At 50.7% G+C, this 17,321-nt stretch overlaps 3 protein-coding genes across 5 annotated transcripts; 1 reads left to right on the forward strand and 2 right to left on the reverse strand.

The window, feature by feature from the left end:
• Positions 1-4,777: 4,777 nt before the first annotated feature.
• On the reverse strand, positions 4,778-9,245 carry CDCA5 (cell division cycle associated 5). Its single transcript, XM_063092385.1, has 6 exons — positions 9,200-9,245; positions 8,892-8,986; positions 8,746-8,814; positions 8,630-8,665; positions 5,037-5,471; positions 4,778-4,858 (listed from the first exon to the last, which is right to left on the reverse strand). The coding sequence occupies exons 1-6, from the start codon at positions 9,243-9,245 to the stop codon at positions 4,778-4,780; spliced, it is 762 nt and encodes a 253-aa protein (XP_062948455.1).
• A 228-nt stretch (positions 9,246-9,473) lies between these two features.
• Positions 9,474-13,801, forward strand: ZFPL1 (zinc finger protein like 1). Of its 2 annotated transcripts, none has more exons than XM_063094549.1 (8): positions 9,474-9,544; positions 9,950-10,059; positions 10,375-10,486; positions 11,899-12,092; positions 12,201-12,273; positions 12,347-12,493; positions 12,734-12,851; positions 13,339-13,801. In XM_063094549.1, exons 2-8 carry the CDS (start codon positions 9,958-9,960, stop codon positions 13,523-13,525), a joined length of 933 nt encoding a protein of 310 aa, XP_062950619.1. In that variant the 5' UTR covers positions 9,474-9,544; positions 9,950-9,957; the 3' UTR covers positions 13,526-13,801. The 2 variants fall into 2 exon arrangements, with proteins under 2 accessions (XP_062950619.1, XP_062950617.1); XM_063094547.1 differs by having other exon boundaries at positions 9,493-9,635.
• A 30-nt stretch (positions 13,802-13,831) lies between these two features.
• Positions 13,832-14,432, reverse strand: TMEM262 (transmembrane protein 262). 2 transcript variants are annotated; one of them, XM_063092584.1, is made up of 3 exons: positions 14,259-14,432; positions 14,080-14,147; positions 13,832-13,934 (listed from the first exon to the last, which is right to left on the reverse strand). In XM_063092584.1, exons 1-3 carry the CDS (start codon positions 14,430-14,432, stop codon positions 13,832-13,834), a joined length of 345 nt encoding a protein of 114 aa, XP_062948654.1. The 2 variants fall into 2 exon arrangements, with proteins under 2 accessions (XP_062948654.1, XP_062948653.1); XM_063092583.1 differs by having other exon boundaries at positions 13,858-13,934; positions 14,048-14,147.
• Positions 14,433-17,321: the final 2,889 nt, after the last annotated feature.

The following is a 17,321-nucleotide window of genomic DNA, read 5'->3' on the forward strand; positions in this document are numbered from 1 at the left end:
GGTAAAAAAGGAGGGAGTAGTCAGTTCTAGCTGAAAAAAACTACTGTTCACTGAGCACTTGTATTACTTCATTTTACTCTCACCAAAACACCATGGGGTAGCTGTTATTATTGTCCCATTTTACAGACAGGAAAACTGAGGCATAGAGGCCAATTAACTTGCCTGGCTGGGGTCATACAGCTAGACACTGGCAGCAAAAGGATTCCAACTCCACTGGATTCCAGAACCTGTGGTATTACTAATTACACCGCTGCTGTGGAGGGGGCAGGTAGGCAGGAAAGTCTGAGCACAGGTGATGCTTCAGCCAGACCTAACCAATGCAGAACTCGCCAGATGAGGCCAAGGCTTGGAGGAGTGGGCCTTTTTTTTTTTTTTTTTTTTTAAAGATGACGGGTAAGGGGATCTTAACCCTTGACTTGGTCTTGTCAGCACCACGTTCTCCCAAGCGAGCTAACCAGCCATCCCTATATGAGATCCGAACCCGTGGCCTTGGTGTTACCAGCACCACATTCTCCCAAGTGAGCCATGTGCCAGCCCTGGAGGAGTGGGCCTTGTTGCGGTTCAGGTGTGCAGTGGCTCTGTGGGCCTCGAGACGGAGACGTGACACCAGCCTCATCCCCAAGTCCTCATGAGCCCTGCTAAGGTGTCTGGATCCCCCTGGACCAGCTAGGGGTCTTCACTGTAAACAGCAGAAAACACTGGCTAATTTGAGCGGAAAAGGAGTTTATTGGGAGAATACTGGGGAGTCACAGAAGTCACAGGAAGAACAGACTCAAAAGGGCAGGAACTGTGGGACACCAGCCGCTACAGGAGCATTTTTCACATTGAACGATGGTGACCCTTAGGGCAAGACCGCCAGTGGTCACATGCTGAATCCTCAGGCATTCCTTTCCACGTACTTGAGCTCCAGGTGAAGAATCTGATTGGCTGAGATCAGGCCAGATGCACATGTCCTGGTTGCGGGGATCAGGGAGAGCAAGGATCTGGGCTCTTCGCTGCCACTGAGGAAGTGGGGTCCTGCAGATGGCCCACTTGCAGGAGGCTGAGATGCTGGGCAGCCAACATGCCATAACCATATGGACAAGGCAAGGCAACAAAGGTTTCTTTTTTTAGGGGTGGGGGGTAGCTGGCCAGTACAGGGAGCTGAACCCTTGACCTTGGCGTTACAAGGCTTTGCTCTAACCAACTGAACTAACCAGCCAGCCCTTAATTTTTAATTGTGACAAAATATACAGCATAAAATTTACCATTTTAACAACTTTAAGCATACAGCTCAGTAGCATTAAGTACATTTACACTGTTGTACAACCATCACCACCACCCATCTCCAGAACTATTTTATCTTCCCCAACTGAAACTCTGTCCCCGTTAAACACTAGCTCCCCATCCCCCCTACCCAGCCCGACACCCACCATTCTACTTTCTGATCCTATGGATTGACTACTCTAGACAGCTCATGTAAACGGAGTTGTAGTTTTTGTCCTGTTACTTAGCATAATGCCCTTGATGTTCATCCATGTTGCAATGTGTGTCAGAACTTCATTCCTTTTTAAGGCTGAATATTCTTCCCTTGTATGGATATACCACATTTTATCCATTCATCTGTCAATGGACATTTGTATCATTCCCACCTTTTGGCTCTTGTTGAATAATGCTATGAACATGTGTGTACAAGTATGTTTCAATCCTTGCTTTCAATTCTATTGGGTCTTACACCCAGAAGTGGAATTATACTGAAAGGTTTTAAGCAGAGGAGATCTTAAGATTGAATTTTGTGTCTTAGGAAACTCATTCTGGCTGCAGTGTGGACACTTTGGAGACACAAGAGATGAAAGGGAGAGACCCACTAGGAGGCTCCTGCAATTGTCCAGGGGCTGTGGGCATGGAGGCATGTTGAGGAGGTTAGGGCTAGCCGGATAGGGGATGTGAGGGAGAGAACAGAGCTGCAGATGACCCCCAGGCTCCTGGCTTGTAGTGACACCCATGGCACAGAGAGCACAGGAGTAGGCAAGCTGTTGGGTGAGCTGAGTTTGATAAGGCTTCTGACTTGAGATGCCCAGAAGGCAGTTTTGGATTCTAGTTTGAAGCTCAGAACAGAGGTATGGGTTGAAGAGAAAGACTGACAAGTCTTGATCAAGGAGGCAGCCCAGAGAACTGCGGTCACCCAAATGGAGGAAGCGGGTTGAAAAGAAGGTCCAGGACTGAACCCGGGTGTCCTGATATTTCAGGGGAAGCCAACAAAGAAAAGCCAGCAATGCCATGGCTCCAAGGGTGCCCCAGGCTGCAGAGGCCTGAGTCTGTAGCATTGGGCATTAGGAGGTCACTGGTTACCTGTTAGAACAATAAATGAAGTGAAGAGGGCACCGGGAATAAATCTGAAGGACACAGACAGCAACTCGAGAAGGTTCTTTCAAGGAGCTTAACCTCAAAAGGCGGGAGTAATAGTAGCAATTGACAATAGATACTGGTCAGGACTTCTTTGGGTTGCTGTTAATAAAATGAACATAAGCCATTTAGGACTTGGAGAAAAAGAGGAGCAAGGTCTCAAGAAAATTGGACCAAAAGCCAAAGTGGAAAGGGTGGCCTTGAAAAGTGGGGACCTGTCTCCTCTGGGTGGGGGGAAAGAGGCCAAAGTGAACAGGTCTGGGGAGAATGGAATGGCCTTGATTTTTTCAGAGGACTAGGACACAAGGACAAGTGCAGAGGATGACAAGGAAGGGAGGCTGGCTGGTGCCACCTGTGAGTGTCCCTGGACAGGCACCCAGGCTGGCCACTGAGTGAGGAACGCTGGTGTCCTCAAAGGAGACTGAAAGGGAAGGAGGAACAAGGGCTGGACCCGAGCAGGTGTTTGGTTTCCAGGCATCTCCCCTGGGTGCTGGGGGAGATCTTAGCAGCCTCACCTGACCTGGGACAGGAAGGGGTGACCAGACAGAAAATACAGACATAGGGTGGGGGAACAACTTATCACAGGGCTATGGAGGGAGGCCAGGCTGGGCAGCCCGTGTACAAAGGGACAACCCTGGTGACACACCCAAATAAGGCTTGGCATCCTGGGCTTCATACTTGGTTCTGCCTTTGACCCAATGTAAGGAACAGTCTATAAACAGGCAGAAACTCTTCAATCAGGTTTTTTTATTTAAAAATTAAATCCCAATTTTTCCTTAAACTGCACGCTGTTAGTTCCTCAGGAACAGAGAAAGTTTGCAGTGATAATATCAACTCAACATGGTCTAGCTACTCCTGATTCTGCAGGATTAAGGCATGTCCCAAGAGTTCAGGTGTGGTCCAGCTCAGGGACATCTGGACTGACCCTGGCAAGGGGGCTTGCTTTCAGGTCTGACAAAGCTTGAAGCGTTGAACAAATAGCGTGGGACTCCCAGGACTTGCAAAGGGTGTCATTAGTGCCCACCAGGCCTGCACTACTCCATTCACATACCAAGCCATCCGCTCATCTTCCCAGGAGTTCTGTTATCCATTGCCCCCCCCCTCTCAGATTCTACTTCCCTAAATTTGTAACATCAAAAATTGCCACAGCCTGGGGTTTTGGCGGGAGTTATGGTGGGTAGGGCAGGCTTTGAAACCACACCTTTTACCAGTATTGAGAAGAGAGAAAGGTGGGGAAAATTCCCTAGAGACAATGAGGTGCATCCCCAGTTTCAACTCCTAACACCTACCTCAGGCAGTGCTCTCATGTGAGAGGGTAACAGAGAAAAAGTCAAAATCGCTATCAACCCCTGCCACTTTATGGTATGTGAGGAAAACTTTCTAGAAATTTACAAGTGTAGCTGCAAAATGCTAGTAGGATTGGGATCTTTCAACCCATAATTTTTTCTTCTCTGTGCACCTTATTTTGTAAGAAATAGGGTGGCTGACAAGAGGGGGCACCTCCTACTCCTGTGGCAGAGTGGTTAAGGCCCCACCCTGGGCCCTGTGTAGGTGGCCAGCCCAGAGGCCATGATTCTCAGGTTCCATGTCATCTGGAGTCCCTGGCACCTGGCGGCCATACTCAGAAATGCACCCTCTTTGCCTGGGCAGCCAGAGCTCCATCAACCTGGCTTTTACCAAACATCTCAACAGCAGAACACAGAACTATAAAACACAGCTTCTATGTAGTAAATGCGTAGGATCTGAGATCCAACTAAGACTTCCGTCCCTCCTTCAAAATTTAGTTAGGCTCTACAGGCTGAATGTTCAGCTTTTTCCTCAAAGATAGCACTGTCCCCCAGCTCATGAATTCTCTCCTGGACCATCTACAAAATCTAAGAGGAAACCCACAGAACCTGAAGCCTCTTTACATAGATGGGCTCATGGCTGGGAACCAAGACAACAGAAGTCAACTCAGGAGGGAGAGCCTGAAGTTGGCTACACCCTGAGGGGTCTGTTCCTGTTGGGGCTGGTTCAGAGCAGCTGAACTTCCCAAGAGGAGAAGGGCTCTCTCACCTCTAGTCCCCAGCCCTTTAATTCTTCTGGCTGTGCCAGTGATTCTATTTCCCAGTCCGTGGCCCAGATGGAAGCTGGCTGCAGTACTTTGGGGAGGTAGGAAGAAGAGGACTACAGATAGAACACCAGTGTATGGCCAGGCCAGGTGGTTCCCATTTCCTGAAACTGAGATTGCTGCCGCCACCGCACAAGCTCTGAGGACAGGCCGCACATGCAGCAACAGCACACGCACAGGTAACAAGGCCAGGGGAGGGGACCCAAGTATCTTCTCCATAGAGAGAGAGAGCTATGTACAGGGAGAAGAGGAGAGTCTGGCCAGGAGCACCCCCACTTCATCTCATTCAATCAGGAGATCAAACTGCTCAGCAGCTTCAAACTCGGCATTCATGGCCGCAGCCCACTCATCCAGCTCCGATTTCTGGAGGAAGAGAAAGGGAGGCAGGTGAGTGGGGAGGTGGACACATTGGCCGGGACATCTCACCCACACCCTGCAGGTGCTGCCTTTCCCCAAAAAGAGCCAGAGCTGAGCCTCAGCCCTGCACATTTCCCAGTGTCTATGGCGTGATGGCAGAGAAAAGTCCCTGCCCCTCACTCACCAGGATCTCCGGGACCTTCTTCTTCTTTCGTTTCTCTTTCATGACTGGGGGGGAGATTCCAGGAAGAGTTGTGTCTGGGGCCCAAGGTTTTGCAGGGGCCCTGGGGACCTCGATTAACTTTGAACACACTACAGGTGAGACTCCAGACAAGTCTTCTGCCCCTAGCAGCCCCTCAAAGCCAAAGCAGGACCGGCGGCCTGGGGTGGAGGTGGAGGCAGAGCCAAGGGTCTCTAGCCGGCTGTAGGATCGCCTGACTTTCTTAGACATTTCCAAGTCTCTAGCATCTGGGTCTCCTTCCTTGGAGTTGGACTTGATGTTCAGGTTGTGCACAGGAGTGGTGGCTGGGGTGACAGGGATACTACATGTCTTGAAAAGATCCTCTTTAGTAGGCTCCTTCCTAGGAGGGTTGTTTTCTTTCTCTAATAAAAAACCAATCTGCACCAGGACAGAAGAAAGAATGCCTCGCTGTTACTTAGCTGGACTACTTAATTCCAGAAAGGTCCAAGAAGATTTAGCGTGGAAAAAAGGACTCATGAGACACTTTTAAAAACGAAAGAGACAAATCAGACCCTGAAACAGGTGTGGGGAGAAGAAAACGATCTGTCATTGCTTCTGAGGAGTCTGCTTTTGTAATGCAAGACTTGCTACCATCTGCTGGTACTGTTGGCTATTTCCCAAACGTGCCTGGTATTCAGCCCCCTCTGTAACTGACGCAAGCCCCTACTGTGGGTCCTCTAGACCAGCTCAACAACCTAACTGCTCTCCGTGCTTCCACCCCTTCCCTCTACATCCATGTGCCACACGGCTGATGATAACTGTTCTAAAATGTCCATAAGGATTTATTGGTCACCTGTCTTGTGCCAGTCACTGTTCTGAGAGTACAGCACAGAATAAAACAGGGAAAACCCCTGCTGCCATGGAGCTTCCATTCTAGTGGGGGAAAACAGACCATAAGGAAACTATGTAAAATGGGAGAGGTATTAAGTGCTACAGGAAAAACTGAATAGGATAGTGTACTGGGAGTGGGTGGGAATTTTAAGTAGGTGAAGGTCAATCAGTATAGAACTCACTGAGAAGGTGACATTCGAGGTACAACTTGGAGGAAGTGTGTCACGTGGACAGCTGGAGGAAAAGTGTTCTAGACAGTGGGAACAGAAGGTGCAAAAGCCCTGAGGCAAAAGTGTGCCAGGCAGGGTCAAGGAACAAGAGGCCAGTGTGGCTGAAGTGTGAAATAAGGGGAAAGGAACTGGAGGAGGTTTGAGAAGTGACGGGGGGTGAGGGTTGGTGTTACAGGGAGCTCTGTAGGCCACTGTAAGAGTGTGTTGCTCTGAAAAACCAAGGGGGCCATCGGAGACCGGCCCGTGGCTCACTCGGGAGAGTGTGGTACTGATAACACCAAGGCCACGGGTTCGGATCCTATATAGGGATGGCTGGGTAGTTCACTGGCTGAGTGTGATGCTTACAACACCAAGCCAAGGGTTAAGATCCCCTTACTGGTCATCTCTTTTTTTAAAAAAAGGAGGCCACAGTAAAATTGTGAACAGAAAAGGCTTAATTTGACACATGCATTTAGAGGTTCGTGTGTTGGCTCCTCATAATTCCACTCTCAGATGAAATGCTGCTTCCTCAGGGAGGCTGTCCCTTACCATGGAATCCAGACCAGCCCTTCCTCACCTCTGCTAGTTATTCTGTCACCATGACTTCTTTCTTTTATTTCTTGTATGTCACTATCTGATTTTGGCTTATTCAGCAGTTGACTCTGTCACCCATCTATAATGTGAGCTTCATGACAGCAGGGGTCTTCATCAGCCTGGCTGACCCCACCTATGCCCAGCTCCTATAGCAGAGCCCTGCACGTCACAGGTGCTCGATAAGTACTCACTAAATTAGTGTACCTGAAACTTGACACTGAGCTTTCTGGCAGCCAGGACAAGGAAGGGAACAGGACAAATTCAAGGATTCTTGTGGTCTAATACAAGGTTATTAAGGGAGGCATTTCCTGGCTACAAGCTCTGGAGAATCTGTGCCACAGGTCTTAGTAAAAGGGATGCTGAACAGAATGGGGGTCACCCATGATGACTGCTTCTTCATATCCTACAGCCAAGCAGCCACCCAGGTTCTGGAAGCTTAGTCCTGATCAATGTCTCATGAATTTACCAACCAACAAGAATGAGTGGCTACTGATGGGAGGCAGAAGTCCCTGCGCTCAAGGCACCTATATTCTTAGAGGGGAGAGAAAGACATCAAACATGCAAGCAAACACACTATCAGATACTGATAAGGCCTAAGGAGAATTACAAAGAAATGTGACAGTGTGACAGTGATTGGGTAAGAGTGGTCAGGGAAAGCCTGAAAAGGAGGTTCCCTTTGAGCCCTGTTCTGTAATGGGACAGTCATGTGGAGGGGGTAGGGAATCACCTTGTCATTCCCTTGGTTTAGGCCCTCACCATCTCGCTTCAGGACTCCTGGACTTCAAGTCCTCCCATCTGGTGTTGCGGCCCCAGGACAGCCTTTTTTCAACCCATTTTCCACACAGTCTCCAGAGAGATCTTTCTAAAACACTTAAGCTTGACTCAGTCACTCAGAGCTGCTTAAAACTCTCCAAAGTCTGCCTACAGACCAAACGATGAAGGCCAAGATCCTGAGCATTGCTTTTGTGCCTCATCAGAATCTGCCCTGGCTTAGCGTGCTCCCTCCCCTGACAAAGTCAACTGCAGACACACCAAACAAGCTGCTGATCCCCAAACCTCATGATTTTTCTTTGGACTTCAGATGGCTTGCCTGGAATGCTCCCTCCCCTGACAAAGTCAACTGCAGACACACCAAACAAGCTGCTGATCCCCAAACCTCATGATTTTTCTTTGGACTTCCATGGCTTGCCTGGAATACCCCTATTTATCTTTAAAGACTCAGTTTAAATGTTTCTTCTTGAGCATCATGCATTGCACACAGGTAATGATATTCAACGCTGTCCTCCACAGATATGTTTCAATTTAAAAAAAAGGAACATCACACACACAAATTTCTTCTGTGAAACATTCCCTGAGCCATGTGGTCTGGGTTAGGTACTATCATAGCATCTAGTATTTCCTTAGTGCAGCCCTCAGCACACTATGTTGTAATCACTTGGTCATCTGTCTTTCTCCCCATTTGACTGTAAGCCCCACGAACTCCTCAAAGGCAGTTAGCATTTCTCATTCATTGTATCTTCAAGTTTTCTACTAATAAAACATCCTTGATAATAACATCTGCTAAAACTGTAAAAAGATCATACACGGAACTTATCTTACAATAACCATAAATAAAAACCAAGGACAAAATAGATTAGAAAGAAGACAGAATAGTTAGGACACAGCTCAACTTTTAAAGGAAGCGCTAAGAAAAATGATAGAAATATACAGGGCACAAAGAGCTAAATGTATTAAGTCTGCAGGGAGAAATCAAGACTGGCAATGCATGCCGGTGTCCAAAGGCAAACATTCAGAATACTGCAAAACACCTCCGCGGGCTGATGTGAGCAGCCAGTATGCCCTGCCCCAACTCTCTAGCATGACCTGGATTCCACTCAACTACGCAGATGAAAAAGAACTCACCCTGGGGCTCCTGCGAGGCGAGCGGACAGCTGGGATCTGTGGGGACAATACCGATTGATCACACAGCCAGCTCCCCGTTTTGAACCCCCACCAACAACCCCCTTCTTAGCCCTCACCTCTGCAGCATGGGCCACGATCTTCTTCAAGACAATGGGCTTTCTGACTGGAGGAGTCGCGTGAGGTGCCTGGAGAAGAGGGGTGAACGTGAGCTCTCCATTACTCCAGGGGCCTCTAGAAAAGGGACCGAGAAACCCGGGCTCACCTGAGGCCAGATTTGAGGAAGGATCCTCGGGAGTTCAGAGCCTGATTTCCTATGGGACCTCCGCCGAGACTCAGTCGGGGATGGGGTTCTGGGCCCTGGAAAAAGAAAAAAGTTAGGAGAGGTAGACGACTGTAGGCCCTAGAGTTTAGAGAATGGGTTCTGGAGAGAGCGAGAGATTTCCAAACAAGCCCGTTGGGCGCGCCTTCCCAGGGAGAAGAGCCTCCAGCGGCGATGGCGGGGGGAGGGCCTTCGCGGGCTGCGTCCCCCAAGAGGCTCGGCCCCCTCTCTCCCGCGCGCGCTCCGCTCACCAGAGCGCTGAGCGGTCCCTTCGGACCGCGTTCGCCTCCCAGACATATCTAGTCTCGGTCTCGACCTACTCCGCCGCCGCCGCCCCGGGCTCGTGCCAACCGGGAGGGCCGTCTGCAGCAGGAACCTTTCGAATTACCCGCCCTGCTAGGGAGGAAGCGGAAGTGACGAAGGTGGGCGGGCCACTACGCTCGGATTTCCCCCTTCCTCCCCCTCCTTTCCGTCCAGCAGAGGCGTGGCCCTGTGGCGTGGTGGCGTCATCAGCGCGCGCCGCACCCGGAAGAGACGTGGCAGCGGAGGGATAATTGGAGCGGCCGGCGCTGGACAGAGCCGAGCGGGAAGTCTCGGTGAGCGCAGTTTCTGTCCTTCCGCGCCTCGAACCACCGCTCGCGCCAGTCGGGACCGGTGCCGCGGCGGATCAGTAACACGGAGAGTGGGGTCTGTAGAGAAGGGGCGGGGCTTGGAGGGGGTGGGGCTCAGGAGGAGCCCTGGAGGCGGGGCCGGTGGTATCTGGGAGTTGCTGGTGGAGGATCTTGGCAGGGGGAGGGATCCGGGAGGAATGAGGGGTCGCCAGAGGCGAGATCTGTGCGTGGGGCGTGGCCCGGCATGAGGAGGGACGGTGGGCTGGAATTTGTGGTTGGGGTGAATATGAGAGGTGTCTGGGAGAGTTGAGTGGACACGAACTGGGCTGGTGAGAGCGTAGTGGCAGTCACCAGAACCTGGCTTCCTACTAAGTCAGGCCCCTTACCCAGGGTAGACCATGGGGCTTTGCAAGTGCCCCAAGAGGAAGGTGACCAACTTGTTCTGCTTCGAACACCGAGTCAACGTCTGCGAGCACTGCCTGGTGGCCAATCACGCCAAGGTGGGGCCTTCAGGGGAGCGGCTGAGCAGGGCACTGGGTGGGCAGGCACTATTGGCTTCTTCCAAATTCACGAGGGCCCCTGCACTAGAATGTAAGAAGCTCTGTGAAGGGCAAGGACTTGGTTTGTTTTGTTTGCTGCTATAGCCCCAGTCCCTAAGATGAAGTTTGGCACACAAAATGTGCTTAATAAATGTTTATTGATTGAACAAATGAAAGGATGAGTCTCCTCCGTGACGAGAGAAAAAGGCAGTTGGGCCTTGGGGTGGTAGGCCCTGGAGCCCCAGCTCCAGTTGTGACATATCTCTTCCACTCCAGTGCATCGTCCAGTCCTACCTGCAGTGGCTCCAAGATAGTGACTACAACCCCAATTGCCGCTTGTGCAACATACCCCTGGCCAGCCGGGAAACCACTCGCCTCATCTGCTATGGTGAGGCCTGGGCACCTAGGGGGGATCAGGGCAGCCTCAGGGCCCACCTTGGTGGCTGGTTTGCAGGCCCTCGTCAAGAAGCAGGACAGTGAGGCCCCCAAGCTTGGGAAGCCAGAGCCCCAGATTCTAATCCTGTTAGGTTACTTACCTGCTATATAAGCTCAAGGAAGTCATTTTTCTTTTCTAGGTCTAAGTGTCTTTCCTAAAAATTAAAGTTCCTACTTCCTTCCCTGCCAATCTTGAAGGATTGAGTGAGAGCCAGTCAAACTTGTGGGTTTGGTTGTGGCTGTGAGCAGTAGCTAGCCAGACCAACATGGGGCTTTCAGATATCCAGAATCCATTACTGATTCCAAGACTAAACAGAGAGGAAGTGAGTTTCCCACATTAACGTTAGCTAGAGGAAGTTAGCAGACACATGTGTCATGACTTTGACAAGTCTGGTGTAAGAGACTTAGCCCCAGTTTTTGAAGGAGCTAATGCAAAAAAGGCAGCTCCATGCATGTGTTTCTCAATGTGAGTGTGTTGTGTATAGTTGCATGAATTTAGTGCACATCGTGTCTTTATATGAGTACTTGTGTTCTTTAGTACCTGTGGGTGAGTGAATGGGTGAATGTATGTATGTGAACATAAGAACATAGGTCTGTTGTGGGGATGCAGGAGAACATATGGCTGAAGGTGCTTGAGTGATAGCAAACATGCGAGTGTATAGTTGTGTATGTGTGAGGGCTAGCGTGCCCATAAGTGTAGATATAGGGAATGGCACTCGTGTCTGATTATGTGTGGATAAGCACATGTATGTGCGTTTGTTCCTATGGATGTATGGATGTGTAGAGGCATACATGCGTACACCTGTGTGCCTGTGTGTATATCTAGGAACCTTTTTTGCAGCTGTTCTTTATCAGCTGTTAGTCTAAGAAGTGTGATGAGTGCAGGCCCCTAGAGGACTCACTGAAAGGGTGGGTGGCATTTTTTCCCACCCATGCCCCCTCTGTGGGCTGAGCAGCTTGGTAGTATCTGCCTTGACTTAGGTGGTGGTAGCCAAGAAGGCTGAAATCTTTTTTTTTTTTTTTTTTTTTTAAAGATGACCAGTAAAGGGATCTTAACCCTTGACTTGGTCTTGTCAGCACCACGCTCACCCAGTGAGCTAACCGACCATCCCTATATAGGGATCCGAACCCGTGGCCTTGGTGTTATCAGCACCACACTCTCCTGAGCCATGGGCCGGCCCAAGAAGGCTGCAATCTTAGGGAACAGCGATTAGATAGACCTGGAGTGAGAAGGTGAAGGAGGCACCTCTGGGCATACACGTAGGTGTCCATACATCCCTGCAACAGGCTGGGGCTGTTGCTGGACTGGGAGTCCTAAGTGTCTTCTTCTTCATATCTCTCCTCTCCTATTTCATGGGCCCTAAGATCTCTTTCACTGGGCCTGCCTCAATGAACGTGCCACCCAGCTACCCCAAAACACAGCACCTGCCGGTTACCAGTGCCCCAGCTGCAATGGCCCCATCTTCCCCCCAACCAACCTGGCTGGCCCCGTGGCCTCTGCATTGAGAGAGAAGCTGGCCACAGTCAACTGGGCCCGGGCAGGACTGGGCCTCCCTCTGGTAAGAGTCCCTCCGTCTGACTATCCGTCTGTCCTGAGCCCTACCTGAGCCAGGTGGGTGGGTGGGGGCAGCACTGGGCAGGCTGGTGACCTAGGTTCTTTCTTCCAGATTGATGAGGTAGTGAGCCCGGAGCCTGAACCCCTCAACACCTCCGACTTCTCTGACTGGTCCAGCTTTAATGGTAAATGATAGTCTCCGCCTGCTTTTGGGCTCCAGCCTTCCCACTCTGCTGACAGCTCTCTTCCTGCCCACAGCCAGCGGTACCCCCAGACAAGAGGAAATGGACAGCGCCTCTGCTGCCCCAGCCTTCTGCAGCCAGGCCCCCCGGCCCCCTTCATCCCCAAGCCAGCCTGAGCAGCACACAGTGATCCACATGGGCAGTCCTGAGCCCTTGGCTCACGGTGAGCTAGGGAACTGTCCAGGCCAAAGAAGGACAGAAGGGGGTTGGGGAGGTTTTTGTGGAGGGAGCTCAAGAATCCACACACCCACCCAGAGAGACTGTTCCTCACTCCAAGCACAGATGTTACCTTCCCACCATTCTGAGATGCTCTGTCAGACTGGGGAGGGCTGGAACGCTTTGCCCCCGCAAAAAGGGGCCAGTTTCCTTGAGCCTGTTGATGCTAGTGGCTCCACTTCTGCAGCCCCAAGGAAGGTATATGACACACGGGATGATGTCCGGGCACCAGGCCTTCACAGGGATTGTGACGATGACAAGTACCGTCGCCGGCCCGCCCTGGGCTGGCTGGCCCAGCTGCTCAGGTACATGGGGCCCTGCAGGGCAGGATGCCAGGAAGGGGAGGAGAGGAAGTGAGAGACCCCTGGGCGGGATGATTTCATGACAGAAGGGACTTATTCTGGGCAATAGCAGGGTCTGGAGCTGGGGCTGTGCAGGGAGGCCTCAGCTGGGCAGTATAAGCTTTGTGTGGCCTCTGTGAGGCTGTTGCCTTGCCTCCTACACAGAAGTTTGGACTCAGGCTCTTCGAGGCCCCTTCCTGCTCTGTCACCATGTCCTTTATTTTTGTAACTCTCCCTCATGCCTCTCACATTCTGGTTTTCAGAGCACAGTCATGTGCCTCAGCTGGTTTGAGCTATACAATAACCCCATATGGTGGCAGGTGCAGGGGTGCTCATCCCCATGGCACAGATGAGGAAGCTAAGCTCAGGGACAGTGACCAGGGCTCCTCTGCAGGGCATGCAGGCCGCCAAGGGCTGTGGGCTTGACATGACTTTCCCCTTGGCCCCCCAGGAGCTGGGCTGGATCTCGTAAGCAGCCACTGACCCTGCTCCAACGGGCGGGGCTGCTGCTACTGTTGGGGCTGCTGGGCTTCCTGGCCCTCCTGGTCCTCATGTCTCGCCTGGGCCGGGCTGCGGCTGACAGCGATCCCAACCTGGACCCACTCATGAACCCTCACATCCGTGTGGGTCCCTCCTGAGCCCTAGCTTGAGGCTGGGCCAGCCTAGCACCTGGGATCTTGAAGAGGGGAGGCCGGGAGGCCTGGGGGCTCTTCGTCTCCGCTCCCCTCCCTCAAGCCTGAGACACTAAGATCCCAGGCCCAGAGCCGAGTCCACCAGAGTGGCTGCAGGCTGGGCCTGGAGTCCCTGTGGGTCAAGCATTTGTCCTGATCTGCTTCTCCCTGGATCTCCAGTCTCCCACCCTTTACCCCACAAAGGAGCTGGCAGGTGGAAATAAATAACACACTTTATTAAAACACCCGGAGCAGCCTTTTCCTTCTCCTTATTCAGCCCTGTCCCCAGTCCCCAGGCCTCAGTGGTTCTCTTCCCGGTACTGGATGGCCAGAAACTCCAGGGACAGGCGGTTGAAGAACATGGCTCCATTGAGCACTGGACAGAGAAAGCCCCCATCAGCCCCGGTACCCTTCCCTGCCCCCTTCTTGCCACTTCTCAGGGTTCCACAGCACCCCCACCCCTCCCCTTAGCATACTCCTGTCACTTACTTAAGATGGTCAGGGCAAAGCAGCGGTGAAACTTGTCATCTGTCATCTCAGCATAGAGTGACCCCATGGCAGCCCAGCAGATGCTGATCACCTGGGAGAACTGTAGGCCCATCCAGTGGGAGAGTGGCCCCCTCCCTCGCACAACAGTGGGGTTTCTGTCAGCCCTTTAGGCTTCCCCCAGCCAGTCCTTGAGTCCCTGCCCCGAGCCTACCATCAGGACAACCGTGAAGCGGAAGCTCATGCGGTCGTAGTGATGGGTGACGCAGAAGTTGTGCACGTCGCTGGCAAAGACGCCCAGGTGGATGAAGAAGAGCATCAGCGCAGCCACGGTGAGCACCATGCCTCGTGGGAAGAAGAGCACAGCCGTGCGGTCCCGCCACCGCATACTGGCCACAGCACAGGCTCAAGTCACAGGGGAGCTTGTGCAAGCGGGCCTAGCCCAGGGCAAGCCGCTGACCCTTCCAGTTCTAGAGTGCCCTGTCTGGCATAGCAGTGGGATTCTAGAAACAGGAGGACATTGGAGGGACAAGATTCTAGAACACAGGCTGATTCCAGCCAGTATAGGCGCGTTTCATCGGTGAAGGGGGTGCTTTGAATTGCTGAGGAGTGGGTAAAAGGTACAGACCAGTGAGGGCTCATGGTGCTGAAGGGAGCAGCCCTCATCCTCCCACCTTTCACTCTGCATCTTGTGCGTGTCTCAACAGTCCCCCAGAGGAGGTAGTGGGGACACATTCTACACGTGAAGAACTGGGGCTCAGAAAAGGTGAGGGCACCTTCTAGGTCCACAGCAAGTCTTAGGCAGATGAGAAATTAGGACCCAGATGTGCAGCTGGAAGGCATGCCCAGGTGAGGGGAGGCCTGGGCTGGATCCCTGGTTCCAAGTATTTGCTCAGCCCCAATGGGGAGCAGCTAAGGGAAGGGGCAGCCGATGCTCCACAGCTGTCCTGGTACCTTCCTCATCCTGCCCCCCCAGCCCAGGTGTGGCGTAGAGAGCATCTGGCTTCTCCATCCTCTCCCAGGTGTTCTCCCAGGACCTGATGTGACTAGTGCTCCCCTTTCTGCCACTTTCAGGTGCTCAGCATTTTCACACTCATCACCCCGGTCATTCCAAGTCCCGTGAGAAAGCTGGGACTGGGAGCATTAATCTTATTTTTCACTCGTGTCTGAGGCACAGAAAGGGATTGTCTTACTCAGGCTTTCACAGCCAGTGAGTGGGGGAGTCATTACTGAAACTAAGATCTGATTCTACCCGAGGCCATGTGGAACAAGCAGGGATGGATGCCAGCCACGAAGAAACAATTGTCTCCATACATGCAAGAGGTGAGAACACCAGGGTGTCAGCAAAGCAAGCCAGAAAAACAGCCAGAGATGGTGTGGAGGGCCTCGCAAGCTCCCAGGGATTGAAGCAGGAGATGAGGAGGGAGGAGAGGATTTGACGTTGAACTCAGCCGCTCCATTTCCTCCTGCCCAACTGTGTGCCCCAAAAGTTAGGTCCCAGGCAGGCCAAGACCTGAAGTCAGCCTCTGAGTAGGATTAGAGCCTGTACCCACCATCCGTGTTTACTTAGTCTGTCATAAGTCATAAAAGTTCCTTAGAGCCCACTGTTGAAACAACTGCTTGCTCCTCAGTTCTCATTTGAATACAAATGAGTTGATGTTTTTTTGTGGGGGGGGGGGGTTGGCGGCTGGCCAGTACAGGGATCCGAATCCCTGATCTTGGTGTTACAAGGCTGTGCTCTAACCAACTGAGCTAACCGGCCAGCCCGGTTAGCTTTTATATATGAAAGTTCCTAGCTCAATCCATTTAAAAAATTATCCAAGCAATATATGAATACATTCTTATAAAGATTTGTGTAATACAAATCCAAGCATACAGAGGAAGACGTCACAGTCTCTCTCCTGTACCCCAACTCCTACAGAGGTAGCCCTTTCACCAGGTGGGTGAATTGGCATCTTTTGGGTCCCTTCTTTATGTAACCTCATACACCTAGATGTACATATACATGCATAACTTTTAGTACATTTTTAGAAATCATACCATATGTATTGTCAAAGTACAATTCTCAAAAAGTTAAAAACATGACATCTAAATATAGAATGAACATGTAACTAAGATTTATTAACTCATCAGTGAGGGGGGGTTTTCAGGAAGATGGTAATGCACCTTGAGGAGATGAATATGGATAGGCAATTAAAGAGGAATGTTAGAATATGCTTACTAGGTTAGATACAAAACTGGCTGCTGTCCTTCAGAACAGTGAAAACTATAACCTTGCCTGGCTGGTTAGCTCAGTTGGTTAGAGCACAGCTTTGTAACACCAGCGTCTAAGGGTTCGGGTCCCCGTACCTGTCAGCTGCCCAAAACACACACAAAAATTATAACCTTGGAGATTACTTTTTCTACTGGATACAAATGTTTTTCATCTCTCCTGGATAGCATCTACTTGTCATTTCAGAGCCTATTTACCTTGATAGTAAACAGCAAAATCAAACAGCTGTATAATTAAATAATCCCTGGGTGGGCTTATGAAACAATGCCCCAGTATGACATTGAAGGGACCTGCATACAATCTTGAACTTCCAGTTTTTGGATAACTTAACAGTATTCTGCAATTTTCTTTCTTTCTTTCTTTTTTTGAAATATGACTGGTAAAGGGATCTTAACCCTTGACTTGGTGTATAATCTTAAGATTATAGTTTCATAGGCTGAAGTCTTCATGTGTATTTTTCACAGTTTCTGAACATCTCATTGATTCTGAGGTCAGCACACTTTTTCTCTAAAAGACCAGATAGAGGGCCGGCCCATGGCTCACTTGGGAGAGTGTGGTGCTGATAACACCAAGTCAAGGATTAAGATCCCCTTACCGGTCATCTTTTTTTAAAAAATAAAAGACCAGATAATAAACGTTTTAGGTTTTGTAGGCCATACCGCCTTTATGGCAACTGCTTAACTCTGCTATCTAGTGGGAAAGCAGCCATAAATAATGCATTCACAAATGGGCGTGGCTGTGTTCCATTGAAACTTTACTTATGCACACTGAAACATGAATTTCATATAATTTTTAAATATCATAAAGTGTAATTAAAAAGAAATAATTTAAACATGAAAAAACCATTCTAGCTCCCAGGCCATATGAAATGTTTGTCCTGCAGGACCGCTGGCAAAGAATAATAAAAGGGTCCCTACCAGCCCATCATAAGCAATGTTTCAAGGATCACATTGATGAAGTTTTTTTCTCCTTTCCTTCCATTCCAACTCACTGTGTCTCATTCTG

This window comes from Cynocephalus volans, chromosome 4, assembly GCF_027409185.1.
Source record: "Cynocephalus volans isolate mCynVol1 chromosome 4, mCynVol1.pri, whole genome shotgun sequence".
Taxonomy (NCBI): Eukaryota; Metazoa; Chordata; class Mammalia; order Dermoptera; family Cynocephalidae; genus Cynocephalus; species Cynocephalus volans.

What these genes read in the sequence shown, in the direction of transcription:
- CDCA5 (XM_063092385.1), bottom strand. Translation starts at nt 9,245, where the DNA reads ATGTCTGGGAGGCGAACGCGGTCCGAAGGGACCGCTCAGCGCTCTG. An exon ending in TCGTGGCCCATGCTGCAGAG is followed by an intron (nt 8,666 to 8,745) that starts GTGAGGGCTAAG and finishes TTGTCCCCACAG; the next exon opens with ATCCCAGCTGTCCGCTCGCC. An exon ending in CGCCTCGCAGGAGCCCCAGG is followed by an intron (nt 5,472 to 8,629) that starts GTGAGTTCTTTT and finishes GTCCTGGTGCAG; the next exon opens with ATTGGTTTTTTATTAGAGAA.
- TMEM262 (XM_063092583.1), bottom strand. Translation starts at nt 14,432, where the DNA reads ATGCGGTGGCGGGACCGCACGGCTGTGCTCTTCTTCCCACGAGGCATG. An exon ending in GCTTCACGGTTGTCCTGATG is followed by an intron (nt 14,148 to 14,258) that starts GTAGGCTCGGGG and finishes ATGGGCCTACAG; the next exon opens with TTCTCCCAGGTGATCAGCAT. An exon ending in CTTTGCCCTGACCATCTTAA is followed by an intron (nt 13,935 to 14,047) that starts GTAAGTGACAGG and finishes TTCTCTGTCCAG; the next exon opens with TGCTCAATGGAGCCATGTTC.
- ZFPL1 (XM_063094549.1), top strand. Translation starts at nt 9,958, where the DNA reads ATGGGGCTTTGCAAGTGCCCCAAGAGGAAGGTGACCAACTTGTTCTGC. An exon ending in TGGTGGCCAATCACGCCAAG is followed by an intron (nt 10,060 to 10,374) that starts GTGGGGCCTTCA and finishes CTTCCACTCCAG; the next exon opens with TGCATCGTCCAGTCCTACCT. An exon ending in TGGCTGGCCCAGCTGCTCAG is followed by an intron (nt 12,852 to 13,338) that starts GTACATGGGGCC and finishes TTGGCCCCCCAG; the next exon opens with GAGCTGGGCTGGATCTCGTA.